The 26,935-nt window shown below is 50.3% G+C and overlaps 1 protein-coding gene and 1 long non-coding RNA gene across 12 annotated transcripts in view; one reads left to right on the forward strand and one right to left on the reverse strand.

Annotated features, from left to right (window-relative positions):
- Positions 1-3,819: 3,819 nt before the first annotated feature.
- Positions 3,820-26,935, forward strand: part of CIITA (class II major histocompatibility complex transactivator) — a 55,150-nt gene continuing 32,034 nt past the window's right edge. For 5 of the 10 annotated variants that reach the window (XR_011252633.1, XM_069569936.1, XM_069569938.1 and 2 more), the window contains exon 1: positions 3,820-4,403. Coding sequence is in view for 6 of the 10 variants with exons in the window: in XM_069569936.1 (XP_069426037.1) it covers positions 4,121-4,403 (283 nt within the window). In the remaining 4 variants the exon portion in view is untranslated. Of the gene's footprint in view, positions 4,404-14,858; positions 15,198-16,793; positions 16,864-26,935 lie in introns of those variants that run through there. The other 5 variants (XM_069569940.1, XM_069569945.1, XM_069569944.1 and 2 more) reach the window with 3 other exon arrangements.
- On the reverse strand, positions 11,370-18,636 carry LOC138428961 (uncharacterized). Of its 2 annotated transcripts, XR_011252635.1 has the most exons (6): positions 18,531-18,636; positions 16,352-16,459; positions 16,220-16,260; positions 15,996-16,131; positions 13,096-13,218; positions 12,108-12,212 (listed from the first exon to the last, which is right to left on the reverse strand). It is a non-coding gene; the product is annotated as an uncharacterized lncRNA (long non-coding RNA). The 2 variants fall into 2 exon arrangements; XR_011252634.1 differs by lacking the exon at positions 18,531-18,636 and having other exon boundaries at positions 11,370-12,212; positions 16,352-16,683.

The following is a 26,935-nucleotide window of genomic DNA, read 5'->3' on the forward strand; positions in this document are numbered from 1 at the left end:
CTTTCTGGCATTGTCCCACAGATCCTTGAAGCTCTTTTCTTTTTCAATCTTTTTCTCTCTGTTCTTCAGATCAAATTATCTCTATTGTGACATCTTAAGTGAGAAAATTGGCTTAAAGCTCAACATTCGGAAAACGAAGATCATGGCATCTGGTCCCATCACTTCATGGGAAATAGATGGGGAAACAGTGGAAACAGTGTCAGACTTTATTTTGGGGGGCTCCAAAATCACTGCAGATGGTGATTGCAGCCATGAAATTAAAAGACGCTTACTCCTTGGAAGGAAAGTTATGACCAACCTAAATAGCATATTGAAAAGCAGAGACATTACTTTGCCGACTAAGGTCCGTCTAGTCAAAGCTATGGTTTTTCCTGTGGTCATGTATGGATGTGAGACTTGGACTGTGAAGAAGGCTGAGCGCCAAAGAATTGATGCTTTTGAACTGTGATGTTGGAGAAGACTCTTGAGAGTCCCTTGGACTTCAAGGAGATCCAACCAATCCATTCTAAAGGAGATCAGTCCTGGGTGTTCTCTGGAAGGAATGATGCTAAAGCTGAAACTCCAGTACTTTGGCCACCTCATGAGAAGAGTTGACTCATTGGAAAAGACTCTGATGCTGGGAGGGATTGGTGGCAGGAGGAGAAGGGGACTAGAGAGGATGAGATGGCTGGATGGTATCACCGACTCGATGGACGTGAGTCTGAGTGAACTCCGGGAGTTGGTGATGGACAGGGAGGCCTGGCGTGCTGCAATTCATGGGGTCACAAAGAGTCGGACATGACGGAGCGACTTAACTGAACTGAAGGTTTCTTCTGTTATCCCCTTTTTGCCATTAATCCAATCCAAAGACTTTTAAATTTTCATAGATTGTAATTTTCACTTCAAACATTTCCATTTGGTGATTTTTAGTAGTTTCTGTTTTTCTGCTGAAAGTTCCTATTTTTTAAATTTTCATCAGCGTGTTTTCCTTGGCACCCTTTATGTCTATTTCATTCATGGTTAGAGTCACTGCTTTAACAAATCCTTGTCACAGGACTTCCCTGGCACCCAGTGGTTTAAGACACCACCTTTCAATACATGGGATACAAATTCAATCCCTGGTCAGGGAGCAAAGATCCCCCATGCCTCTGGGCCCAAAAAAACAAAACATAAAACAGGAGCAATATTGTAACAAAGTCAGTAAAGACTTGAAAAATAGAGAGATTTTAAAAAGTAAAAATAAAAAGATTTTTAAAAAATCCTTGTCTGCTAATTTCAACATCTGGGTCGTCTGGGGGTCAATTTCCATTGATTGTCCTTTTCTCCTGAGAATGGGTCCCTTTTTCCTATCCCTTTATAGTCAAGTAATTTTGGATAGGTACTGTGTGCTGCAATTCATGGGGTCGCAAAGAGTCGGACACGACTGAGCGACTGAACTGAACCGAACTGACCTGGTAATGAAGGAAAGTTACACTGCTCAAAATAGCCTGGAGTTAAACTCCCCTCCGGGTCCTCCCCACCATTCTATGCAAAACAAAGAACTCTCTCACCCAAAGGAAAAAAATGGACATTAAGGTTGATTAAGCCCAGCTCCCAGTCCGTCCCAGCCTCTGGCTGATGTCCAGAATTCCTTGCCCCAGCCGTTTAAGAGATAACTACTCCGAACCACCTTGGAGAAGAACAGGCTCCCTTAAGACAATAGATTTCCTCATATATGCCTATATATACTCGCTCTTTTCTTGGGTTAGTGCAGCAGCTCACTAATCTTACTGCTGCCCCTTCTCGCCTCATTAAAGGAGATCTGTTCTTGTAAAGTGCCGGTCTCATTCTTTTTCTGAACCTCACCTTCTCTAACTCCATAGAAAGAAAGAAAGAAAGTGAAGTCGCTCAGTCGTGTCCGACTCTTTGTAACCCCATGGTCTGTAGCCCACCAGGCTTCTCTGTCCATGGGATTCTCTAGGCAAGAATACTGGAGTGGGTTGCCACTTCCTTCTCCATACCCTACAGTGAACACCCTGGTGTGTGTTATAGTCTGAACAGGGTTAACTTTGCTGTTGCTGCTGTTTCAGCAGGCTCCTATCTTGGCTGGAATCAAATGCCTAGTCTCCTGCCCTTAACACCACCCCCATGGTAGGTTACAACTCAAGTTTCAGCTCACTTCTTTTAGTCTTAGTTGAGCTGTGAATGCATGAATGAACAAGAACTCGAGTGAGCCGTGAATGCAGGGTTCAGAGGTGAACCACACATTTGGATAGTTTATACCCAGAATTTGGAGCAGCTTTTCTCTGTCTCTCTCCTTCTTGGAATTTCTACTCCCACTTACCAGCAACTATTATTATCTCAAATTTTGTCCTCTGATTATTCGGGGCAGTAAACCTTTTTTTTTTTTCCAAACAGAATTTTACTTGCCCTGCAGAACACAAACCAAGACCTCCTTGAGCTAAACTAATGAGCTGGGAATTCACCAGTAATATTCTTGTCTTCTACCTATTGACTTCTGTCCAGCGTCTGCCTGCTCTGATTGCTCCCCAGGGCCTTCAGGTAGTTGTTTTTTATACTTTCCTTCGCCTCCCAGCCATCAGGGTTTATAGTTGTCATTGTGGTAGTGTTGGTCAAATAGGAACTCTCACCCGTACTGGAAGTGGAAATCCCTATTTGTCTCATTGAAATGAACAATGCAAATGGTCCCATCTGAGAGATGGTAAAATGAGGCCAGGAAAGGAAACAAGGTCACAGCGTGTTTCTGGAAGAGCAATCAGCTATGATATAAAAAGTGGGGGCTGAGGTTTTTCAGGGTCGAATCCTACAACAGACTGGCTCCTATGCAAAGCCTGTTTTCCGTGTTATTAATTGGGGATAATATTAGTATATAGTCAGTTTTCATGAAGTGCTTACTAGGACCAGCACTAAGCCCCTTATACATACTACCTGTTTTAATCCTCAGAAAAACCTGATAAGATTGAATTACTTTTACTGGGAGATTTTTCAGAGGAAGGGACTGAGGTTTAATGAGGCTGAGCCCAAGGTGACACAATTGCTTGCATGATTAATCAATAATCATAATGGCTCATATTTATTGAATTCAAATTTATTGAACTGTTATCAAGTCGTGGATGATGCGCTAGGTACTCCCTAGGCGTTATCTCACTTACTCTTCCCTACAACTCAAAGATGTAAATACTATTATTATCACTCCATGTTTTTGTAACAGGGAAGAGTCAAAATTGACTCTTCCATGCAAGATCTGTGTCTTTGGCTGCTTTTGTTATTATAATCACACATAATGGCCTGCCTCAGAGACTCCTGCCCCTCTGCCTGTTAAACTTAAATGCCTCTGTTCAGAACCCTGTCCACCTGTAGATGGCAGGAAGGAAAAAACTAACACATCTCCCTGCCTGAGGCTTGCCCTTCTAGGAGACACTTATAAGATTAAATGGCCTCTACTCTGTTTCCTCACCTCCCTGCCATCTCTGATACATACAAGCACCTGGTATCCAGACCGGGACAAGATGGTTATTTTGAGCCATTAGTCTGCCATCTTCTCCGTCAGGCTTTCGGAATAAAGCCGTATTCATTCCTTGCCTCAATACCTCGCCTCTTGGATTCGCTGGCCTGTCCTGCCACGAGCAGAGTGAGCTTGGACTCGGTAACGTTTTCAAATAGAGAAATGGCAGCAAGTAGAGGCTAAGTAACTTGCCAAATATCAAGTAATTGGGGATTTGAACCCAGCAGACTGGCTCCAAACCCAACTGCTTAATTGCTATGCCCCAGTGCCTTCTTGTTATGATGCAACATCCGAGAAAGCCTATCACCTTATAGGTCCTCAAAGAGGCAAGCCTTGTTCCTCTTAGTAAATACTGGATTGGGTCTAAAGGAATCCACAGAGCCGTGACCTTCTTTGGCATATGCACACCCACGGTATGCACGTATCTATGGGTCTAAATCAAGACCAGAACCCACTTCCATCAATTCATCAGGCAACACCAGCCTAACGTGCAAATGAGGAAATTCTCCTTAGCAGGAATAAGCTGCAGAGGTTCCCCCATCCTGATTTTCACTTCACGTTTTGGATGCTACAAGCCGGGTGAGCAGAGATACCAGGCGCTGGCCCAGGGGAGCTGCCCTGCATCTGAGCGCTACCATGGATCACTTCCAGACCATCTTGACTCGGGTCCGGATGTTGCTCTCTAGCCATCGGCCAAGCCAAGTGCAGGCGCTTCTGGACAACCTGCTGGCGGAAGAGCTCCTCTCCAGGGAGTACCACTATGCCCTGCTCCATGAGTCTGATGATGAGGCTCTGGCCAGGAAGATCTCCTTGACCCTGCTGGAGAAAGGAGACCCAGACTTGGCCCTCTTGGGGTGGATCTGGAGTGGGCTGCAGGCCCCCACAGCTGAGAGGGACCCTAGCTACAAGGACCCTGGTGGTAAGTTGCCATCCATCCCTTTTTTCTCATGAAGCCATGCCTGGCTGTCAGCAGCTCAGGGCTTTTCCCTCTAATCTCTGAAAGGGAGGTCCTCATGTTCATCTCTGTCCCAAGCTGCGAAGGCAGAATGGATAGGAATCGGGGTCTCTGGTTGAGCTGACAGGAGCAGCAAGTGCTCAGAGAGCTCAGGCTGGGATGCCAAGAGCATTGGCGGAACAGTGTGCTTCCCACTCTGCTTAAAAGTAAACCGTCCCCGGGGCACGCAGCCAAATGCCCACTGGGTTTGCTCTCTGAGCTGCCTGGGTACCTTAGGCATGTGCAAGGCACTGGTGAAGGGCACAAATGGACAAATCAGCCACTGCCTGCAAGTGGGAAAGACGGATGCCGGCACAATCAGTGTGTCTCAAAGATGAAGACATAGGTTGCCACAGAGAGGAAGGGCTGAAGAGCTGGAGAGCAGAGATTGCTGTGTGTGCACATGAGCGTGTGAGCATGTGTGTGTGAGCACAGGTGCATGTTTGTGTGGGAGTGTGTGTGTGCAAGTGTATGCACGTGCCTGTGTGTGCATCCGGGTCATGGAGAGAGAGGGAAACTGAGAGACAGACAGGGAGGGAGAGAATGGGAAGGAGAGACAGGAGAGAAAGAAAGGGAGGTAGACAGAAGGACAGAAGAAGGCAGGAAGGATGGGAGGAAAGAAGAGAGAGAGGGAGGAAGAAAGAGAAAGAGGGGGAGAGAGAGAGAGAGAGAGAGAGAGAGAGAGAGAGAGAGATTGGAGAGGAACCAAGCTGGAGGGAGTGTCTCGTTTTTAAAGGGTACCGCTGACTCCTGATTCATCTTAAAGAGGGAAAAAAAGCATATGCCATACCATTTCCACTCGCATCCTTGGCTCCTCAAACATTTTCAGTCTTCTTTCCCACTTGCAAGAAGGTTCTCACTTTGTTGCAAACAACAGTCTTCTTAATTTTTATTTTTGGACATGCCACGCAGCTTGAGGGATCTTAGTTCCCCGAGCCAGGTGTGTTAAACCCAGGCCGCCCCCCACAACCTGGCTGCGGAAGCGTGGAGTCCTAACCACTGGACCACCAGGGAATTCCCACTAACAACACTCTTCCTAGAGACACTTACTTTTCAGCCTCCGTTACGTAAACCTGTGCTTTCCCAATTTTGTGAGCTGATGCCATAAATTCTAGTCCTTGGTCCTTTTATGGTTTTGGAGTAACTTACAACTTGATATAATCACAATTCACATTTATTGAGTATTTAGTTGCTTGCCAGGCACACCTAAGCCAGTGGGTTTTCTCATATCCACCCTAACCCTTTAATGATCTTATGCATCGGAGAAGGAAATGGCAACCCACTCCAGTGTTCTTGCCTGGAGAATCCCAGGGATGGGGGAGCCTGATGGGCTGCCGTCTATGGGGTCGCACAGAGTTGGACACGACTAAAGCGACTTAGCAGCAGCAGCAGCCTTATGTTACACAGGAAGAAAAGTCAGAGAGTGTCCAGAGGTGACCAACTCCGGTCCCCAAGCAGGAAGTGTTGAGGCTGGATTTGAAGGCAGACACACCTGTGGCTCAGTCTGGTCTTAAGGGCTAAACAGCCTCTTGATGATTTTGCCATGGGCTCCAGGGAAGTGTAGGCATTTCTCCAACTCATCTGCCAAGATATGTGTTTACAAGGGGTGGGCTGTCTTCCTGGGTGAAGTCTCACCCAGATCATCTCTGTCTGTTCCTCAAACACATCTTTTACTCTCCCCCTCCTAAAGGACCCCTGGGGTGCTGAGACATCTCTATCACCTGAATAACCTCCCTGATTTCTTAATGGGAGTGCAAGCCACTTAAGGGGTCTTTTTAAAACCTTTTTTATTTTATATTGGAGTATAGTTGGTTTACAATATTGTGTTAGCTTCAGGCGTACAGCAAAGTGACTCAGGGATACATATGCATGTATCTACTCTTTTCTCAAATTCCTTTCCTGTTTAGGCTGTTACATAATATTGAGCAGAATTCCCTGCGGCATACGGTAGGTCCTTGTAGATTGTTCTTCTTGTTGTTGCTATTCAGTCGTTAAGTTGTGTCTGACTCTTTGCGACCCCTTGCACTGCAGCAGGCTTGTCTGTCCTCCATTATCTCCTGGAATCTGCGCAAATCCATGTCCATTGAGTCGATGATGCTATCTAACCGCTATCTCATCCTCTGCCGCCCTTTTCTCTTTTTGCTTCAATCTTTCCCAGCATCAGGGTCTTTTCCAAAGAGTCGGCTCTTTGCATCAGGGGGCCAAAGTATTGAAGCTTCAGCAGTGTCCTTCCAAGGAATATTCAGGGTTGATTTCCTTGTCTGCTATCTATTTTAAATACGCAGTGTGTACATGTCCCTCCTAAAGATGCTACCAGAAAACTACTAGAGATCATCAATGAATTCGACAAAGTTGCAGGTTACAGAATTAACACACAGAAATCTGTTGCATTTCTCTGCAGTGAAAGATCAGAAAGGGAAATGAAAGGAACAGTTCTGTTTACCATTGCATGAAAATGAATAAAATACCCAGGAATAAACCTATGGAAGGAGGCAAAAAACCTGCACTCTGGAAACTGTGAGATGCAGAGGAAAGAAACTGCAGAGAACACACATAGCCTACGCAGTCTTGCTGTAGGGGCAGACGCCAACTTCAGGGGTCTCAAGGCCTTCCTCTCTCCTTGACACACCCCCTGCAAACTGCAGCCTCCTCCACTCTGCTGGCTGCCCACACCTCTGCCCCTCCCTCTCGCTTCAAGGGCGGGTTCCTGTTATTAAACTCCGTTTCCTCCCAGGGGATGTAATATATTTATTTCTGATGCCATGTGACTCTAGAAAGGGAACTGAGCTTCGTGCGGTCTTCAGGAGCCTGGGAGACAAGGAAGGATAAATTGCTTCCTTTCCTTGTTGCTCCCCCGCCACCCTCTTCCAGGCCAGCTCCTCCTAGGCCTGAGAGACTCCAGCTGTAAGGACTACGGGCAGTGATGCAGCCAGGGGGCACAGAGAGGGAGCAGCTTTCAGACGGGGACAAGGAGAACAGGGAGAGGAGAAGTGTGTGGTTTGTATAAATAAAGGGTACTGACTTGAGTTTCAACAGGGCTTCAGAAAAGGAAATCAGAGTATGAAGTTTTTGTAACTCTCTCTATAACCCTATCGTGATCGTCACCCTCCGCTGCCCTAAACCCTGCACCAGCTTCCCGTGTCACTCAGAGGAAAGCTAAATCTGGATGATTCCCATGAGGCCCTTCAAAATCTGGTTCATCCCTGCTCTGCTCCCACCCTATACTCCTGCCGGCTTATCTTCTCCAGCCATGTTGGTACCCTTGGGGTCCCTGGGACAGGCAGGCGCACTCCCTGCCACAGGACCTCTGCACATGCTGTTGCCTCCATCTGAACACTCTTTTCTCCAGGTATCTTCTGGACCAACCTCCTTGAATCCTTTAGCTCTTTCCTCAAGTGTCACCTTCTCAGGGAGTCCTACCCTGATCATCCTATTTAAATTTGCAACTCTCCCTCCACACTCTGAGTACCACTCCCCACACTGACATGTTTACCTTTGATACTCTTTACTTTTGTATAATGTTTGGTGTTGATTATTTATTTAGTCAAGCTGCACCGCTTGGGGGATTTTACTTCTCCGAGCAGGGACTGAACCCGGGCCCTTGGCAATGTGAGCACAGAGTCCTAACCATCAGACCTCAGGCAGGTTCCTTTATTTGCTGCCTATTGTCTGACTCTCTCGCTGGAAAATAAGCACCCTGTGGGGAGGGATCTATGCTTTTATCACAGATGTATCATGAACACTTAATATAATGCCTGGAAAAGGATAGGTGTGCAATGTGTGTTTGTTGAATATTAGACTACTGGATGGTAGGTAGGTGGATGGGTGGGTGGGCAGGTAGATGAACGGTTGATGGGTAGGTGCATAGGTGGATGAGTGATGAGTGGTGGGTGGGTAGGTGGCTGGGTGATGGGTGGGTGGGGGATGTGTGGGTAGGTGGGTGGGGGCACAGGTGAATGGTTGATAGGTAGGTAGATGGATAGGATGGATCGATGGATGGGTGGGTGGGTAAGGAAGTGGATAGGTGGGTGGGTGATGGGAGGGTAGGTGGGTAGGTGGCTGGGTGATGAGTGGATGGGGGGGTGTGTGTAGGTGGGTGGGGGCATAGGTGAATGGTTGATGGGTAGGGGGTTAGGTGGATGGATGGGTGGGTGGATGGGTGGGTGGGTGGGTGGGTAGGTGGGAAGGATAGGAGAATTGTTGATGGGTAGGTGCATAGATGGCTGGGTGATGGGTGGGTGGGGAGATGGATGAGTGTGTGGGTGGCTCATGTTTACCATTACTCTCACTCCACAGATGAGTACTCTGAGGCACAGGGAGGTGAATGGTCACCTCGATCATGGCCTGGGGAGGGGTGGCTATTAGATCTCATGGGCCCAGATCACTCGTTGCACTTTCTGGTTGGCTGCCTCTTTTGAATAACCCAAAGGGATACCGTAAGTCTACCCAAAGCAGGCTGACCATCTTCAAACTGAAACGAGCCTGATGATTCAGAAGTCACCTTTGGATATGATAATGCTTCAGCTGCAGTTGTGCAGGAAGCGCACTTTGGGGGTTGACTCTGCTGTACAGGAAAGCACGTGTGCATCCAGCCCCCAGCAAGCTCGGTGGAGGCCCAAGAGTCTGGACAGAACTCAGCTACCTGAGTGGGGACAGTGAGTGACAACCCCTGGAGGACAATCAGAGGCCAGAGAAGAGAGACTTAGCATGGCAGTGATGGAGGGAAAACGAGGCTGGAGGCTGAACAGCTCTAGCCCTGCAGCCACGCCCTGCTGCTTACAAATTGTGTGACCTCGGCCACATGCCTGAACCAGTCTGATGCTCAGTTTTTTCATCACTAAAAATGGGAGTGATGATATAAACCTCCCAAGGTCATAGCAAGGGTTCAATGAGATGGTATCTGAGAAACTATCCCAGGAAGCGCTTGGCATTAGATAGATAACTCTAGGAATGTCGGACGCACACATATTGTGCTGTGCTCAATCGCTCAGGCATGCATGCTTAGTCGCTTCAGTTGTGTCTGACTCTTTTGCCATGGACCCACATGAGCCCACCAGGCTCCGCTATACTGGAGGAACTATCCCGGGCAAGAATACTGGAGTGGGCTGCCATTTCCTTCTGCAGGGGATCTTCCTGACCCAGGGACTGACCCTGCTTGTCTTATGTCTCCTGCATTGGACTGGGGGGAGGATAAACCAGGGAGTTGAGTCTGCAGTCTCTTTGGGGCTCCACATCACACCTAGACACCTACTCCAGTGCTGAGCATGTGGCTGCTATGCGCATCTGAGAGTTAACGTGACTCCCACCCTCAAGCTGGCACGTTGCTGCTGCTGCTGCTGCTAAGTCGCTTCAGTCGTGTCCAACTCTGTGCGACCCCATAGACGGCAGCCCACCAGGCTCCCCTGTCCCTGGGATTCTCCAGGCAAGAACACTGGAGTGGGTTGCCATTTCCTTCTGCAATGCATGAAAGTGAAAATTGAAAGTGAAGTCGCTCAGTCGTGTCCGACTCCTAGCGACCCCATGGACTGTAGCCCACCAGGCTCCTCCGTCCATGGGATTTTCCAGGCAAGAGTACTGGAGTGGGTTGCCATTGCCATTGGTTAAGCACATATACTGTGGCCTCAGCCAGCCTCGGTGCAAGCTGTGACTCCCTGATTCCAAGGGCTATGATGCTGGTCCCTTCCTGGGATCCCTCGGTTTCCCCATCTGGAAAATGCAGGCGATACTCGCATCCAGAGTAGCTATTCCAAGAATTCAGTGACGTCATCCAAAACACACGCAGTGCTGCCAGGAGGAAAGCTCGTTCTGACTCGTCAGCCTCCAGGGTGGCATTCGGGGCAACCACAGACTCAAGGTGAATGGAGGGATAACCGGTGGCAAAGTCAGAGCCAGCCGGGCTCAGGTCTGTGGGCAGAGGCGCAGCGGTGCTCTTGGGGCGAGCCTTTTCAGAGGCTGTGGGACACCCCTGCCATAGCTTTACATCTTTCTGTTGCCTTTGGCTTTCCTTCATTGTTTTGCCGCTCTGTGTTTTCACAGTGTGGTAGTTTTGCCCATGAGAACTCTGTTCCCGGAAACACAGAGCAAAGCTTCCTTCTAGGATGTTGCCTGATCTATTGGAAAGGGAGGGACATACCGCAGACTGCTAAGTTCTTCCTGTCACTTCCTTCCCAATTTGGTCCTTAGGATGAGAGTCACCTGAGCCAAGACACAGAGGGGAGGAAGGCTGCACCGTCCCTTCTTTCTAGCCCTTTTTCCTTCCCAAACCCATTCCTGCTCTGATCCCTGGTCAGCGAGTCTCCACTGACTCCTGGAAGGAGATGTGTTGGCAAGGACCACTTGGTTTTCACCTTGAGTGGCTTCCCAGCCAGCCAGACTTCCTTCACCTTCACCCACATGAGCCGCAGAAGCGGAAACACCTGCAACCGGAAGTTGGCAAGTCCCCATGGGTTTTCCCGGGGTTGACCAGGGGCCTGTTCTACGCTCGGCTCGGCTCCCTGTCTGGCGCCTGACTCAGCCAGGGACTGTTTTGTTCTTTGTTCCCTTGAGCAGCTCACCTGTGTCCTTACTTCCAATTATTGGTCTCTCCCGCTGCCTGCTCTTACCCGGTCTACCCAACTGCCTGCTGTGAGCGCTCAGTGCTTCAGTCTTGTCTGACTCTTTGCAACCCTCTGGACTGTCAGGCTTCTCTGTCCACGGGATTCTCCAGGCAAGAATACTGGAGTGAGTTGCCATGCCCTCCTCCCGGGAGTCTTCCCAACCCAGGGACCAAACCCTCACGTCCTGTATCTCCTGCATTGGCAGGTGGGTTCCTTACCACCAGAGCTACCCGGGAAGCCCCAACCATACTAAAATCTACTAATCAATTGATCAATTACATCTACTAATTAATTCTATCGGCTTATCAATATTTCATTTCTCTGACTGCCCAAATATTTATGTATCAGCTGATTCACCCACCTTCTTACCAACTAATCCACTTGTACATTTACCCACGAACAGGTCTATGTTCTCAGATACCTTCCGACCTGCCTAATTTGCCTTGACGTTGTTCAGTCACTAAGTTGTGTCCAACTGTTTGTGACCCATGGACTGCAGCACGCCAGGCTTCTCCATGCTTCACTACCTCCCTGGGTTTGCTCAAACTCATGCCCATCCAGCAGTGATGCCATCCAACCATCTCATCCTCTGTTTTCCCCTTCTCCTCCTGCCTTCAGTCTTTCCCAGCATCAGGGTCTTTCCTAATGAGTTGGTTCTTTGTATCATGTGGCCAAAGGATTAGAGCTTCAGCTTCAACATCAGTCCTTCCAAATCAGAATTGATTTCCTTTAGGATTGACTGGTTTGACCTCCTAATTTGCCTTCATATTAGTTTTTTTTCTCTCTACTTCCCCGCCTCTTGTCTGATCTCTCTTCCTTGCTTTTTCACCTCCTTACTTCCCCCTCCCTTAAGCATTTATTTAGCATCTGCTAGAAATGAGGCAGGTCACCAACAAGGGTGAGAAAAGATGCTTACAACATAGTACAGAAGGACTCTCCATCCATTTAGAGGTTGTCTGCCTTAATCAAATTTAAACGCCAACCATTCACTCAACCAATCTTGGCGTCCTTTTCAAAAACAAAGTCAAACACATTAAGACAGACATTAAGGACTTTATGACTTCATCAGAGGCAGCGGGGCCGTACTCATGAAATAGGAAGTTCACGATGTATTGCCAAATCCATGGTTGCAAGTTTGCTAAAAAGAGGAAAGCAGAAGGGTATTGTTAGCTGGAAGGCTGGTGACAGCGGGCCCTGAAGGGTGACTAAAATGCAGTCCGACAGGAGGAGGCAGGAGGGTGGTCCTACGAGGGATGGGATGGGGACCCTGCTTGAGCAGAGATAAGCTGAAACTCCAGTACTTTGGCCACCTCATGCGAAGAGTTGACTCATTGGAAAAGACTCTGATGCTGGGAGGGATTGGGGACAGGAGGAGAAGGGGACGACAGAGGATGAGATGGCTGGATGGCATCACCAACTCGATGGACATGAGTTTGAGTGAACTCCAGGAGTTGGTAATGGACAGGGAGGCCTGGCGTGCTGCGATTCATGGGGTTGCAAAGAGTTGGACACAACTGAGCAACTGAACTGAACTGAACTGAAGCAGGTAGGACTGAGCAAGATCTGTTTGGAGAGATTGCTGCAGGGGATGGCAAGCTCTCTGGGATGCTAATCCTACCTGCAAGATCAAGTCCCCTCATCTCATCTCCTCTGCTTGGCTGGGGACCCCAGACTGGTACCTTGAACAGGGCTTCTGCCTGTAGCTTTGTCATGCTGAATTCTGACTTGAGACAAAGAAATTCAGGTGCCTGGGGCAAGTACTGAGAGGGCTCCCCTGGTCAAGCGGGAATTGGTTTTATCCTGGGCTCAAGAGAATGAGTGGTCACTGCCTCTGGGGGAGTTTTGAAGAGGAGCTTCAGCAGGAATGCTAGATGCTCTAATAGGGAGAGACCCTGTTGTCGGCTTAACCCTTCGGCCCCCTCCTAGGCCTGTCCACCCAGTCCTGGAGGCTTGTCACTTCACCTCAGTGCCCATCTCCTCATCTCCACTGCCTTTGCTAGAATTCGGACCCCCCTCAGCACCTGGCAAGGCTCCACGGCACTCTTCTCCCGGCTCCGTACTTGAAGCTCTCCTGGTACCAATCGATGGCACCTGCCATCAGTCAAAACGCAGGCTGGCGCGTGTCACCCTCCCGGCTCAGAAACCTGTGTGGACACAGGCGTGATCAGATTCGGGTCTTATAGAGCATGGGTCTGGGGTGGGGGCGGGTGAAGAAGGACATAGAGAGACCAGGTAGCAGGTAGACCAGGTGAGAAATGACAGCATCCATACAGATGCACCCCAGACCCGGGGGACTCTCATTCCAAGCTTGGCCTGGCCACGAAGCTGGTCAGAACTGCCATAGCCCCAGCCATCAGAGCTGGCTCCCTCTGAGGACAGAAGTTGTCCTCATGGAATGGCCAGGTGTGCCAGGTCATAGGAAGCTGAAACTTCTTGGGATGTCTAATACTCATCGTGTCTGTTTTATTAGCCTAACGGAACAAGACTGTTTCACACTGATTCTCAGCAGGCTCACGTGTCTGCCTACTTCCCCTCCTGGAACTTCTGAAAGCAGAAACTGCCTCGAAAATAATCACTATACAAATATACGCATCATTGCCCTCGCTTCACACATGGAGAAACTGAGGCCCACACAACAGAAGTGAGGGGTCCGAGGTGACTCATCAGCTAGCAACCCTGCGGTTTGGACCACAGGGCTGCAAATTCCCAATTCAGCGTTCTTTCCATAAAAATGCTTGAGGCACCGAAGTCATTGTTTCCAAAACGTCATTCATTTCGGTACCAACCTCATAATTGTTCTGTACCCTCTGCACTGCTGTTGGGCTTCCCAGGTGGTGCTAGCGGTGAAGAACCCACTTGCCAACGGGCAGGAGACATAAGCGACACACGTTCGATCCTGGGGTCAGGAAGATCCCCTGGAGGAGGGCACGGCAACCCACTCCAGTATTCTTGCCTGGGAGAATCCCATGGACAGAGGAGCCTGGTGGGCTACAGTCCATGGGGTCGCATAGAGCTGGGCACACACGCACTCTACTATTAGCTTGAGAGGTTTGGGTTTTTCGGTTGTTTTCAAACTACTCACGTTTATCCTTCAATTTTATTTCCCAAGGAAAGTTTATGTCCAACATAAATGAAATAGAATGCCACACACAGAAGGTAACTATGAAACAGGAGGGCAGAGTATTGTCATCGCATTCTGGCCAGACACTGCTGTCTACTGACGGCTTGCAGCTTGATGCATTAGAAGAGGCGTTATGAGTTCATTAGCCCCCAAACTGAGACTTTCCTCTGGAGGCTTCCAGAAACCTGGGCAGAACCTGGAAAAGGCACTAAGTTTCTCCTGTGACAGTCTCTCTGCTGCATTTATCTGGTGCCCCAAACTATGTGTGTCTAAGTATATCATATTTGGGATAACGCTTTCTAATGCGTAATTTATATTTTAATCCAATGTCTTGGAATAAGAATAATGAGTGGAGGACTCTTTCTCTGGGGAAATTCAGGGCAGTTTGTTGCGTGGGTGGGGTGGGGGATGGCAATGGAATCCAGGGGGTCTGCAGAACTCAGCAGGGGCTTTCAGCTTGTCTTCAGGCATCTGTGAGGCTCTAGCCCTAGACCGACCCTACAGAAGACGGCATATATTGGCAACTGGCACCAGCATGGTTCCACCGTTGTCAACACCGTTTCAGAATGACAGTGTGTTGAAGACACTCCAACAGTCAACTCACTATCTTTCCTGGTCATCACCCCATTTGGTACACAACAAGGAACCGAAATTAACATCAGGCACAGGGAGTGTTTAAGGGAGCCTGGGCAAATCAGAGGGTGCCTAGTGAGAGAAATCTGGCAGCGCTGATCACCTGGTAAGGCGAGAATTTTCTGCTGGTCCCTTACTTGCTTCTTTTGCATGTTTGCTTAGTCTTGGCCGGCTCCTGACCAGGTGTAGGGAGACTGGCCAGAGATGAGGCTGCCTGCTCCTGAATTGGGCACCTGAAGACATCGCTGGGCAGGCTGAGGGCACCAGGAGGGGCTGCCAGAGTCCGGAAGTTGCTGCCTCCCTGTGTTTCCCACACCATGCGTTGCCTGGCTCCACGCCCTGCTGGGTCCTACCTGCCAGAGCCCCAAGGTAAAAAGGCGGGTGGGGGATGTTGGGGCTGAGAACACCTCTTAATTTAGGGTAACATCCAGCCCTCCCAAGTAAACAGAGACACTGCTCTGAACTAGGGGGGTGAGGATGGCGGGAAGGGGTCTTTGGCCTGCTGGGGCTTTTGGAAGAAGTGAGGTGGTTTGCCATGTCCTTCCACTGAGGGACCTGCAGTTTCACTCAGGTGTCTGGAATGTAAAAGGACTTGATCAGCCTGAAGGGTACTAGAGGGCTGACTTCCAGGGGGCGTGTCGTTAGCTCTCAGTGTTGATGGCCAGGCTCTGCCAACCGCAAGGTCCTCTCTCTGCCAGGTAAACACTGAGGGGTACCCTTGAAGGGTGGAACCCCTGCCAGACCCACCCCATCCCCAGGAAGCAGGGACACCGAAGCCAGAGTCAGCCCATTAGTCTAGACGTTGAGCCTGGTGGGCAGTAGCCAGGCACCTGGCCTGATGCTACCCTCTCCCCCATTTTCAACTGGCTCTTTGTGGAATAAGTGGGGGACAGGAGACAGATGGTGAGAGACAACAAAGAACAGACATCTGGTATCAGCTCTGAAAGCAGCGTGCAGGTTTGAATCCCAGCTGCGCTGCCTGGCTGGGTGTCAAGTGACACAGGGTCCCCAGCCTATACTGAGTCTGGGCTGTTTTCTGGGCTGTTAAATAGGATTGGGGGAAACTTTCATTCCAAGACCAAGGTGAGCAATCCAAGGTTCTAGTACAGCACCAGGTTTATTTTAATATCTGAAGATCCACACAGGACCCAATATTATTGGTGTTACCTTTGTTGTGTGGTTGAGAGTATGAGGCATCTTTGGTCAGACGCTGCTGAAATAAATGCCCAGCTTCCTCTGAACCTGCAGACTGATGTTTGCTGGCTCTGATGGTAGCAGCGGGAGCTCGGGCAGGGAGAGTTTTCTAAGGACAGAGAGAGGTCAGAAGTCACCTTGAAGGCCCCCCCCCCCAATTCCAGATAAGGAAATCCAAGCCTGGGAAGGGAAGTGACCTCTCCAAGGCCTCAGGGTGGATGGAGCAGGGGTGCAGGACCTGTGGAAGAAGAAGGGAGGGAAGAAAGCTGTCAGGAGGTGTGTGGTGGTGGGGGGGGGGTGGGGAATCAAGGTGCCAGGGCTGAATTTACCTGAGGGATTTTCTCCGCCTCCCAGGGCAGCCGGCTTCTCCAAAGCCAGTGGCTGGGCTAGCAAGTCCCTGTGCCCTGCAGGGATGGCTTGTCAGTTTCAAGGTGGGGCTGAAGTGGAGAGAAAGGGAAGGCCAGCTTCCTCCTAATCAGGGCCTGTGTTTCAAATGCCTAAAGGCAGGCTACCTCCCGGCAAGAGAGCACTGGCTATTTTTAGGGGCTGATTGGAGCTCCGGTGGGTGGCAGACTAGGGGCTTCTGAGAAAGCACGTGGTGGGTGCAGCACGGGGCGGCTTGGGAGCCTGCTTTCTCCCCAGCTTGGGTGGCTCAAGCCCCGTGGGGCGGAGAGAAAGTGAAAGAGAAAAAAGGCAGCCACAGGGGGGCGGGGGGCCCCCCCGAAGGGGTGGAAGGAGGTGGCCCGGCGACTGCCATTCCCCGCCCTCATTCAACCCCAGAGCTGGCAGGAGGGAGAAGCAGAAGGCAGCGCTCACAGGAGTCCCGGGGAAACAGCGGCAGGTAACCCAAGGCCCCTTTGCTGCCCCCGAGGTGGGGCTGCGAATAGAGTTCAGAGACTGGTAGCTACTTGCCCGTGGTCACACAGCAAGGCTGGAAGCCGGGGGACTGTAAACGTGCTGAGTGCACACCCAGAAAACCCCTCGTCTCCAGCATCCCTGGAAGGATTCCACGCAGGAAATGGGAGTGGAGACCTCGGAGCTGGGCTGCTTTGCCCAGCTTACCGGAGCCCAGGAGCTGCGGCGGGAGAGCCGGAGGGAAGGGCAGAGTCTACAGAGACACGGGGACCGGAAGAGGCGCGCAGAGCAGGCTAGCGGCGCCCCAGACGCTGGGTAGCCACACGGGCTGAGCGTACTGGAATCTGAAGATGCTCGCGGGGGCACGCGGAGGCTTCCCTTCCACCCGAGACCTAGGACCCGGGCTGCGTTTGTCTAAGCCTCAGTTTCCCTCTTGAGTCACGTTCCCACTCTGACTCTGTAATCTGGGTACCCGGTCCTATTAGTGGGGTCCCCAGTGCTGAGGGGGGGGGGGCGGCGGGGGTCTATGAGGAGACCTTTAACCCGCGGTTTGGAGGGATCCTCACTTCTCTTTTAGCATCTTCAGGGGCAGGGGCATTCCCGGACTGTGCTTGACCGCTGGCATCTCTATGGCAAGTTGGGGTCCTAAGCCATGTCTTCTAAGGCGAGAAACTAAGGGAAACTAATCCCCCAAGAGAGGGATTGGGGCGGGGCTCCCACCACGCCTAGCTCTGTCTGGGACCCTTAATACCCGGGGTTTTCCCTTGAGTCCGGCAGCCTCTCTCTCCACCCTAGGTGACACATGGGAGGCGATTGAAGTGCCCCACCTCCAGTTGCAGCCAGGTGTTCCTAAATTTGGCAAAAAGTCTTACACTGATATGCCTCCCCACTCTCCCCCTCCCCGCTCCTCCCAAAGAAATGCCATTCCCAGCCAGTCAGAAGGCTAAAGAAATTAGTGCTTCTTGCTTGAGGGCCCATGGAGATGAAGGAAGAGAAGAGAGACCCCAGAAAACCACTTTCTAAATCCCAGTCTGCCTTAGGCAAGGACGTGGTCTCCAAGGTCCCAGAATATGGAGGGAAGGGTCCTCAAAGACAACTGAGCCAGGGGCTCCGAGGCTTCCCACACGTGGGAATCAACCGCTGGAGGAGGGCGGAGCTGGTGAGCCGGGGAAGAGGTTTAGAGGGCGGGTTCCCAGACCACGCCCCCAGATCCCATTGGCTGGAGCTGCCCTGGGGCTGCCAATAGCAGGTGAACCGGCTATGGATGTGTGGGTGGGTGTGTGTGTGGGTGTTTGTGGGTGTGTGTGTGTGTCTCCTATCTCAGTGGGGGTGTGTGTGTGGGTGTGTGTGGGGTGTGTGTGTGTGTGGGGGTGTGTCTCCTATCTCAGGGGTCCAGGGGTCATATGGTGTGTATGTGGTGTGTGTGTGTGTGTGTGTGGTGTGTGTGTGTGTGGTGTGTGTGTGTGTGTCTCCTGTTTCAGGGGTCCAGAGGTCACACGTATGTTGAAAGGCACTGATGTGGTCCAACCGCTGTACCTTCTCCATGTTACAAACCTCTAGGGACTTCCCAAGGAGTTTTGTCAAAGACCCCGTGGCCAAGTTGTTAGCAGATTCAGAATCTGAATCCAGGTCCTCCGAGAGCCCATCCAGTACCTGGGCCAAGGCGTGAGCCTCCATAAATGCAGGGCGGGGCCTGGATAGTCAGAGGGAGGCTTGTTGATACAGCAAAGTCTGATGGCAGGGACCTGGCATCTAGTACCTTGAGAAGAGTAGAATCAGAAAGTTAGCACAGGGGCCCTGCTCCAAGGCCAGGGGTCAGTCTTGGGTGATCGGGTGGCCTGAGGAAGAGGGTGAAGCTCACAGACTTGGATTTCAGACTTGGCATCAGTCCCCCTGGGTAAGTGACTTCCTCTTCCAAGAAGTATCTACAAGATGGATAAGATATGAGTGCTTTCCTGATGATTTCCTGCCTTGCACAAGAGCACTTTGAATACACATGTGCCCGGAGTAACCCTCACAGATTCTAACAGGATTGTATAGAGAGATCTGAGCGGTCATCATGAGCTCATGCCCCCTGTGTCTCCACAGGCTTTGACACATATGTGATCCATTGTTGTTTACTCACTAAGTCATGTCCGACTCTTTTGCGACCCCATGGACTGTAGCCCACCAGGCTCCTCTGTCCATGGGATTTCCCAGTCAAGAATACTGGAGTGGGTTGCCATTTCCTTCTCCAGGGGATCTTCCCAGCTTAGGGATCAAACCTGTGTCTCCTGTATTGGCAGGCAGATTCTTTACCGCTGAACCACCAGGGAATCCGCAGGTGATCCATGGTCCAAAGACAATTCTCAAGAGAGATCATGATTGACACTGGTTCTCAAAGGAAAGACATCGGAGCTTTTCTGTTTCTCTTTTAATCCTCCTTTTTTGTGAGTAGGCACGTTGCTGTGCTGTGCTTAGTTGCTCAGTCGTGTCCGATTCTTTGTGACCCCATGGACTATAGCCTGACAGGCTCCTCTGTCCATGGGGATTCTCCAGGCAAGAATACTGCAGTGGGTTGCCATGTCCTCCTCCAGGGGATCTTCCCAACCCAGGGATCGAACCCAGGTCTCCTGCATTGCAGGTGGATTCTTTACCGTCTGAGCCACCAGGGAAGCCTGAGTAGGCGTGTTAGCAGCAGTCTAATACTAATGTAACAAAGTGGAAGGGCAGTTGACACTAATTTGATAGCGTTTTGTTTTCAACAGCAGGAGAGATAGTGGTTTTGCTTTTTGTTTTTCATGCAAGATAACGATAGAAAGTTTTCTTCTTTTTTAAACATAAAATTTACCAAGAAAATCGTTCTGAAGTGTACAGTTCAGTGGCATAAAGTGCATTCATAATGTTGTGCCGTATCACCACCGTCCATCTCCCAATCTTTTTCATGGGCCAAACTGAAAGTCTGTCCCCGTTAAGCTCTAACTCCCCATTCGCCCCTTGCCCCCAGCCCCTGGTAACCACCCTTCTATGTTTTTTAAAATAAGTATTTATTTGTCTGTGTTAGGTCTTAGTTGTGGCATGCAGGGGATGCAGAACATGGAGTCTCCAGTTGTGGCATACAGGCTCCAAAGCACTCGAACTCCATAGCTGATGCCCACGGGATTAGTTTCTTTGTATGTCAGATCTTAGTTCCTCAACCAGGGATTGAACCCGTACCCCTTGCCTTGCAAGGTGGATTCTTAACCACTGGACTGCTAGGCAAGTCCCCACTGTTCTACTTTTTGTTTCTATGAATTCGACTACTCCAGGTGCCTCATATAAGTGGAATTATATTAATACAATGTTTGTTCTTTTATGTCTGGCTTTTTTCACTTAGCATAACGTCCTGAAGTTTCAGCCCTGCTGTAGCATGTGTCAGAACCTCATTCCTTGTTCTGGCTGCATACTATTCCAGTGTGTGGCCATTTGCCTTACCCATTCATCTGTCAATGGACACTTGAGTTGTTCCCATCTTTTGTCTTTTGTGAATAGTGGCTGCTGCAAACTTTTGCATGCACCTATCCATTTGCATTGCTACTTTCAATTCCAGAAACTTTCCTTTTAAAATAAATGTTTGGGATTTTTTTTTATGTTGATTTAAGGAAAATGCTTAGGTAAATTATACAACATGTGGTATGCAGATATGACCAAAAAATTGTAAAGGAGGCAGGTGAATGCTTGAAGTCTGGGAGACTTTGGGTTAGTAGAAAGACCTAGTAACTCTTGTAACAATCTAGGCTGGGAGGGGGGTGGGGTACTAGGTCAAGGGGCTGTGCTGAGGGAATTTGGAAGGAAATATGTAGGAATTGGGGACCAATCTGATTCCAGGGTTTCCAGCTGGGAAGAAGTAGAAAGGTTATAGAAATGCAGAGTTTGGAAGTTCCCCATGGAGGAAGGAAAAGCCACAGAGCCATGTGGACTGAAAGGCAAGTGTAAACTGAGCAAGTGTAAACTCGGGCTGCCTTGGAAATAAAGCCTGTCTTAGGTTTCAGTCACCGCAAGGCAAGGGTGTGTGTCTTGGGGGAAGGTGAGCCCAAGGGTGGTGCTCTTTAAAAATATAGATTTCTAGACCCCACCCCAGATTCTGTGGATGAGATGTGGGCTGCTGTGTGTCTAGCACCCGCTTCAGGCGATTTCGATTCACAGCCCAGCTTGCTAGCTGTCGTCAGAGACTGGCAGCCAGGGTTGGTGAGTAATGTATTTCTCTTGGAGTCTCCAACACCCAGCAAAGCATCTGCTGCTGGCTTAGGTGCCATGTTGGGCTTCCCAGGTGGCACTAGTGGTAAAGAACCCACCGGCCAATGCAGGAGATGTAAGAGGCGCAGGTTTGATCTCTGGGTCGGGAAGATTCCCTGGAGGAGGGCATAGCAACCCACTCCAGTATCCTTGCCTGGAGAATCCCATGGACAGAGGAGACTGGCAGGGCTACAGTCCACAGGGTCTCAAAGAGTCGGACACGACTGAAACTACTTAGCACGCACACATGTAGGTCAAGCTGGGGGTTAGGACTGGAGTTGGGAGCCTAGCTTTGCTTACTGCAGCCACGGGGCTATTCGTTCCCCTCCCGACCCCAGCACCCGGCTCAGATTTTCTTCCAGGAACAACTTGTTGGACTCCTTTTCGGGTCACTGACTGCAGCTGGGAAGGTTGGGGCATGCAGAGGAAAGGCCACGCGGAGGTGGGGGAGGCTGGTGTTCTGGACAAGCATGGAGTCCCCCTCCTCCACTGGCTGTAGCTCTCAAGCTTTCTCCTCCTTCCCCCTTTCCCTCCCCCTGCCCCGGGCCTCTCGACCCCAGTAACAGTGCCATATACAGGCGCACACATCAGCAGAGCTTGTCTTGTTCCGAGTTCCAAAATTATCCAAGTTGTGATGAAGGGGATGTCCTCCAGGGTGTCCAGAAAAGATAGGTGGCTTGCTCAAGGGTTCAGAGGTAGTCTCTGTGGAGTCTTTTGGGAGATTTCCAAGCCCTACGTGGGGAAAAGCAGAACCAAGTTGTCTCATGGGGGTGAGACAGGAGTTCGATCCCTGGGTGGGGAAGATCCTCTGGAGGAGGGCATGGCAACCTACTCCAGCGTTCTTGCCTGGAGAATCCCATGGACAGAGGAGCCTGGTGGGCTATAGTCCATGGGGTCGCAAAGAGTCGGACCCGACCAAGTCGACTGAGCATGCACACACATTCTAGCGCGACATTCTTATTTACTAGACGAAGCCACTGGGGACCAGAGAGGGAAAGGGGCTTGCCTAGGGTCACGGAGTCTGTCAGACGCAGAGCAGGGCCCAGATCTCAGTCATGACTCCCTGTGTGGATCCTGTCTCTCTAGGCTATGGTCAACACGGCAGTCTCCATGGCTGCACCAGCTTACTTCCTCTGCGCTCCCTCCAACTGCTGAGAAGTGCTGTGGCCAGGAGCGGAGCCAATCTTGCTTCCACTTCCAGCATTCCTGCTCCGAGACCCCTGTATCCTGGCACAGGCTGGTCTTGGCGCAGAGAGGCTAGGGTTGGGGGTGGGGCTTCAGCCTCTGGAGCCACCAAGACCCTTGAGGAGGGTGAGGTGGGTCCAGTGGAGAATAGCTCTTTAGTTCTTGGTGCTCTGGGTTCTCCAGACAGCTTATTTCCTAATCCTTTTCCAGCCGGAGCTGGCACCAGAGCTAAGGGAACACACCCAACACCCAGACACCACAACCCCCAGGCTTCCTGCTCCTTCCTTTATGGAACTGGCCAGTTTGGGCATTCAGGGCCAGTCCCCTCCAAGCCTTTCTATTGGAAGACACCCTCCTGTGCATCCTGCCCCTATGGGGCAGGACAGAATCCAGTCCTGCCTCTCCCAGTCACCCATCCATCCCAAGCCATCATCTTTCCAGCAGATCAGAGAGAGAAGAGACCTTAGAAGGCCTCCAAGCCAACTCAAATGCCTGAGGGTCATCACTGTGCCAAATAGGACCCAGCAGAATGCAATGGGAAGTAATGGGGACTTTGGCAACAATTAATTGTGTACTCTCTATGGAGACACTGCTATGGTGATTAAGACACACATATACATACACACGTCCCTGGTGGCTTAGTGGTAAAGAATTTGCCTGCCAAACAGGAGACACGGGTTCCACCCCTGGTCCAGAAAGATCCCTGGAGCAAGAAATGGCTACCTACTCCAGTATTCTTGCCTGGAGAATCCCATGGGCAGAGGTGCTTGGTGGGTTACAGTCTACAGGGTCACAAAGAGTTGGACACAACTTAGTGACCGAACAATAACAGCAACAATACACATAGACACACAAATTGTCTTAGGAAACAAAACACCTAGGTCTATAGGCCTAACTCACCCTTCATTTAAAAAAAAACAAACTGTGTATTTATTTGGCTGCTCCGGGTCTTGGTTACAGCATGTGGGATCTTCGACCTTTGTTTCAGCATGCAGGCTCTTTTAGATGCAGCTTGTGGGATCCAGTTCCCTGACCAGGGATCGAACCCAGGCCCCTGGCATTGGCAGCATGGAGTCTTAGCCACTGGACCACCAGGAAAATCCCTCACCCTTCATTTTGAATCCATACTCCAAGCCAAGCCCCCTTTGGCACAGAGAAGCCTGCAGTTTCAGTCAGGCACAAAATCCAACCAATTACAGTATTTCCAGACCTCTCCTTGTCTGGCCTGTTGGCTGTTATGACATGCTCACACAATGTGCGTGCACACACACGTGCGCGCACACACACACACACACACACACACACACACACACACACACCTTCCAATCTCCCTGCCTGGAGGAGAAGTGACAAGAACCCTCAGCTGCCTTCCAGCCCCACCGTCCCTCAGCACGGCCACCACGTACCTTAGTTTCTGCTCTGTCTCTTGTGACCCCGTCAAGCCCCTCCGGGAAGTGAAAGTCTTGACACCAGCAGTTTCTGGACGTCTTCTCTGTCTCATTTTCCTGATCACCCATGCTGGACCAGTATCAGGGGCCAGAGGGCTGCGGCTTCCTCCTCTACCAACGATGCCCACTTTTCCCTGTTCACCTCCAAGTCCTTCACTTTCTCATCTCCTCTCCCAGGACTGGGGGCTCCTGGGCCCATCCACCCATCCCTGGCAGTCTACAGGGTGGCAAGAGTGCAGTTTTCTTCCTTTATTTGAACATCTGTGGGTGTCAGGCCCTGTTTGGTGAGCCACAGACATACCTCACCCCAGGTAGCTTCCGTCATCTTCGGTTTTGTTTGGTTTCTCTTAAACTTCAGGAGCCTTTTCCAATCTTGAGTTAACTACACATCTCACTTCGCAGTACAGTCTGATCTTTAGTCCACTTGAGGCATCTGTCTTATTTAACTTCCCTTTTCCCCGTTACTCTTTCCTCTTTCTGGACACCCACTCTAATGCACTCGAGGTGTATCCTTTTGTTGGAGTGTGTTCTAAAATACGTGTTGCTCTTGTTTTTCTGCACCTGTATGTCACTCTGTACATCTAGAAGAACTACTCTGCTTCGTACGTTTCCACTCTGTACTGTGTTATTAAGATCTGCCTCCACGTGCCTTTGGACTGTGGCTTCTGATCACAGCATCATCCCCTGCAGACTGCAGCAGCTACTTGGTACCATCCTTCCCCCAGCAACGGACACCCAGGTGGCCTCCAACTCCTGGTCACCGCAAACCGTACTGGCAGTGGGCAACTTCCGATGGGTGTCCTCATGGAGTTGTGTGGGTGTTTCTTTGGTATATATCCAAGAACTGAATCGCTGAATTGTAGGAGCTCTGCACCCTTAGGTATTTTAGGGAGTGCCAGGTTGCTCTGCAGGTGGCTCTGCAAACATCCAATTCCACCAACCCCTTGGCATTGTTCAGTTTTCTAGTTTTGTTACTTGTACGGTGGCAAGTGACACCTTGCTGCTTCCATATTGGAGTTTACATCTTAGTAGTGCTTCTTGGATATGTCACTTTAGGCAAGTCATAGCTGCCTAACGAGGGCTTCCCCGGGGCTCATCAGTAAAGAATCTCCCTGCAGCGCAGGAACCACAGAAGACGTGGGTTCGGTCCCTGGGTCGGGAGGATCCTGTGGAGGAGGGCATGGCAACCCACTCCAGTATTCTTGCCTGGAGACTTCCATGGACAGAGGAGCCTGGTGGGGCTACATCCACAGGGTCGCAGAGTCAGACACGACTGGACAACAGAGCACATACGCACGCATGCATAGCAGTCTAATGAGGTTGATACCGTGCGACCTAAGAGCAATAGATTCCACAACTCAGAGAGGCTGAGGAACTTATCTGAGGTCACCCAGTTAGCGTGAAACTGGAGTTTGAACCCAGAGCTTGCACCCTTAGCCACTGTACCATTATCCTCACATTTTGTCTCTTTTCTAAAATATCATCCAGGCCTATACTGCAAGCTTCTTGGCAGGGGTTGTGTTTTAAACCTCTCTAAGGCCCTCAGAGAACTGAGCCCAGTGACTTTCTTGTAGGAAATGCTCAGTAAATCATTGTTTTACAGATTTGGAAGGGAAAAAAAGTGCAAGGTGTCTTGCTGAATTTATCTGCGGGCCTATAGGGAGCAGGAGGAAAAGAGGAACTTGTTTGATCCACTGAGATGCTGACTGGGAGCTGCTTGTGGTAGATAAGTAACCCTGGGCTTCTGGCTTCCTGCCACAAAGTGGCATCCGGAAGAAACTTATCATGAAGTTGGGGGGCAGAGTGGTGTTGGGGGGTTTGAGGGAAAGGCAGGGAGGAAAGCTGGTAAGCAATGAGGAATCTAGAACCGCTAAATGCCTTGTCTGAGTGGGCTTCCACACCCAGCTGGCAAAACTAAGGCTCAGATGGGTAGAGAAAGGAATTCAAGATCAAAGGCAGAATTGGAACTCAAACCTGTGTCTCTAGACACATAGTTCAGAGATTTTCCACTTCTTCCTTGGGAGGAGCTCACAGTCAACAAATAGGGAAGTATTTTTTCTCATGCTGTTTCATCACAGTCCAGAGCAGTGCTGAAAACTTTGGAGTACCAAAGAAGTCCCCTCCTGCCTCTCAATGTCTCCTCACATCCTCAAGGATATACCCCCCTCTCTGGGAAGAAAGCAACCGATAAGTGAGCCCAACCTCATTGTCACCATCTGTGTAATGGGTACAATAACACCAATCTCCCAGAGCTGGTGTGACACTTGATACAAGATAATAAACAGAGCACATCTAGCACCACCCCGAGATAAAAAAGGACTCTCCCCAAGACAGAGCACAGAAGAACTATAAAAACTGAATATCAGCATCTGCGCTAGAACATTCTGGTAATGCTTGATTTCCCTCCGGGGGAGAGGGAAATGAAGCTTTATTTCAAAAACCATTTGTGTGTGTACGTTCTTTCAAAACCTGTGGTGTCATGTGAAGTGGAGATGGAAGCAAACCCCCAAAGGGATTTTTGGTGGCAAAAGGATTAGGAACTTTTTCTCAAATTGGATGTAGATGGTGGTGGCCCAAGGGGAAGGGTGGGTCCAAAGAGGACCTTCTAAAAATACTGCCCTTTTACCAAAAAGACACAGCTCACTCCTCAGCTGCACCCCCAACAGCTTCTCAAAAGGAGAAATTGTCTTGCCACCCACGCTTCAGTGCACCGCCAGGCAAAGGCACCTCCCCAGTGTGGCCAGGGGTGGGTTTTGCCAAGAGCCTGGAAGAGGCTGAGACTTGGAGCCAGGCAGCTGCTTCAGGTCCCAGTTCATTGCTCTTCTCTTTGAGCCTGTTTCTTCATCTGAGAAATGGGAAGACATATGACTACTGTGTGAGTTCAGCTAAATAGGATAATACCTATAAACATGTCATTCGATGCCCGGCACTCAGAGGCACCAATGAATTCTAGCTGAGAGGGGTTGCCGTGTGTTGGAGCGTGGGGGATAGGTGAGCTAGATGGAAGGTTCCTGCACTCACAGGGTCCCTTGCCTGGAGGTTCTGGCCTGTGCTGGGGCATCCCTTGAAGTGGGCTGGTTAGGGCCCTCTGCCTCCAGGCCCCTCTGGAATTGCACAGGGAGGAAAGAGCCCAGTTAGGAGCCTCTGAAATTCTTCCTAAGCATATAGAGA

This window comes from Ovis canadensis, chromosome 24 (genome assembly GCF_042477335.2).
Source record: "Ovis canadensis isolate MfBH-ARS-UI-01 breed Bighorn chromosome 24, ARS-UI_OviCan_v2, whole genome shotgun sequence".
Taxonomy (NCBI): Eukaryota; Metazoa; Chordata; class Mammalia; order Artiodactyla; family Bovidae; genus Ovis; species Ovis canadensis.